We start from the raw sequence: 1,840 nt of genomic DNA, 5'->3' as shown, positions 1-1,840 counted from the left end.
CAAGTAGAACGATGCAAAATGCCCGGTTTTGTGTAAGCGTTTAGACATCAACTATTGGACAATATTCGCTCGGGGGTATGACCAGTACGCCCATACACCGTAAAACGTAGGCTAAAAAACAGCTAATTTTTATCTACCCTTTTTTGTGTACAAGGCAGGCAGTGACGGCAAACTGTCTATCATTTTGCAGCTTGCGTGTGCTTCACCAACGGTAGATCACCAATGCAAGATCCCTGCTATTCTTGTCGAATGCCAGAACTCCTGCATGGTAATAGCAGTACCGTTGTCTCGTATTGTTAAATCTGAACGAATTGACAAGGTCTAAAAATGACTTTATGTGGTAGCTACGGTCTCCGTAGCTTGTGGCAAACATGTTGTTTTTACTAAGCCCTTGTGCAATCTCCCAGCAGATACAGATGTGTCAATTATGTTGATTTTACTATTCATTTTGCGAAACCCTACCCTACGGGATATGTCGCATTGTTGCAGCCTATACTCCCTCATTTCAAAAGATGCCGTGCAGTGAAAAGCACGATTCGGACGACGCTGGAAACCGTGCCAGCAAGCGCCGGCGGGTAGGCACTGATGCTGCCTCTGTTCGTTGCGGCGGGTGCGGAGATGTGGTGTTGTTCAAAGAAGCATTGCGTGCGCTTCGTGGTGCTGGTTGGAAGGCAAAGCCACTGCCCCGACGCAGTCTTGACACACGTTACAAGTATGTTCGCCCAGGCGGAAACCCTGCAGGCGCAGAGGACGTTGACTACGTGCTGGGAGAAGGCGGTGTTGTTGCAGAGTACGTGAAAAGTGTAGCTGTACATGGGCGTGGTAGCGCAGCCGCCGCTGTAGGTTCCGGAGGAGATGGAATTGGTGACGACGAGACCGCTGGGTTTCGTGACGGCGTTGAGTCCGAGGGAAGCGGAGGTACTGGACTAAGTGAATATTGTGGCGGTGGTGATGGTGTATGTGGATCTGGTGTACGTGGGTCAGGCGATGGAGTTGGTAATGGTGCTGTCGGAGATTATGGTGATGGAGATAGTGCTGGTTGTGACGGCGACGATACCGTTGGATTACGTGGAGGAGAAGGTCGTCGTGGAGATGCCGGCAGCGTGTGCGCTGGTGGGGACGATGAACGAGGGAGTGCAGAAAGCGCTATCCGTGATAGTGTGCGTGTTGATGAAGCTCACAGGTGTGGGGGAAGAAGTGGTTTTGAATCGCTCGATGCTGCTGGAGTGGCTATGCAAGATGCTGTTGTCGTGAATGCTCAACAACAAGTGGAAGGGTCTGGTCGAGGTGGTGTCCAAGGACGAGGACGAGGTCGTGGCACTATGGCGGTAGAACCGGCTGGCCGTGGTCAAGGTCCGGGTAGAGGTCGGGGCCGTGATAGTGGTCGTGGTCGAGAGCGTCAGCGTGGGAGGTCAACGGAGTCTGATCAAGACGAGTCTGATGCCGGCTCAGGTGCTGAATCTGATGGTGGCGATGACACTTCAACACACAACGGGGAAGTCGTGCCAGACCGTCAGACACTGTGTCAGCTGTACACAAACACCCTCGTGGTCTTTTCACCTTCTCGTGAAAGGTGGATGACTCAAAAGAAGTACAAACACGTTGGAACGACCTATATTATCGGAAGAATATGTCGAGGCGTTCAAAAATCCAAACAAGCTCCGCTGCTATTCCAGCTCACATGGCTGGACACCCAGTTTCACAAGCACGCAGAAAGCATCACGGTTGACTTAGTCCAGAAGGGCCATCACAACTACAATCTACTTACACGTGAGCCGAACCAAATTGGATGGAGGTCACTTTGTGAGCAGGCAGATGACAATGCCATCGTCATCGACGG

At 51.7% G+C, this 1,840-nt stretch overlaps 1 protein-coding gene across 1 annotated transcript in view; it reads left to right on the top strand.

Annotated features, from left to right (window-relative positions):
• Positions 1 to 512: 512 nt before the first annotated feature.
• Positions 513 to 1,840, top strand: part of PPTG_06794 (hypothetical protein) — a gene marked incomplete at both ends in the record, with an annotated part of 4,734 nt that continues 3,406 nt past the window's right edge. Inside the window, one exon of the mRNA XM_008900841.1 lies at positions 513 to 1,770. Within this exon, the coding sequence (XP_008899089.1) occupies positions 513 to 1,770 (1,258 nt within the window). The remainder of the gene's footprint in view (positions 1,771 to 1,840) is intronic.

The sequence above is a fragment of the Phytophthora parasitica genome, assembly GCF_000247585.1.
Source record: "Phytophthora parasitica INRA-310 unplaced genomic scaffold supercont2.10, whole genome shotgun sequence".
NCBI classification, from domain to species: Eukaryota; Oomycota; class Peronosporomycetes; order Peronosporales; family Peronosporaceae; genus Phytophthora; species Phytophthora nicotianae.
Note: the sequence above shows the minus strand (reverse complement) of the source record. Positions and strands in the feature narration are given on the sequence as shown.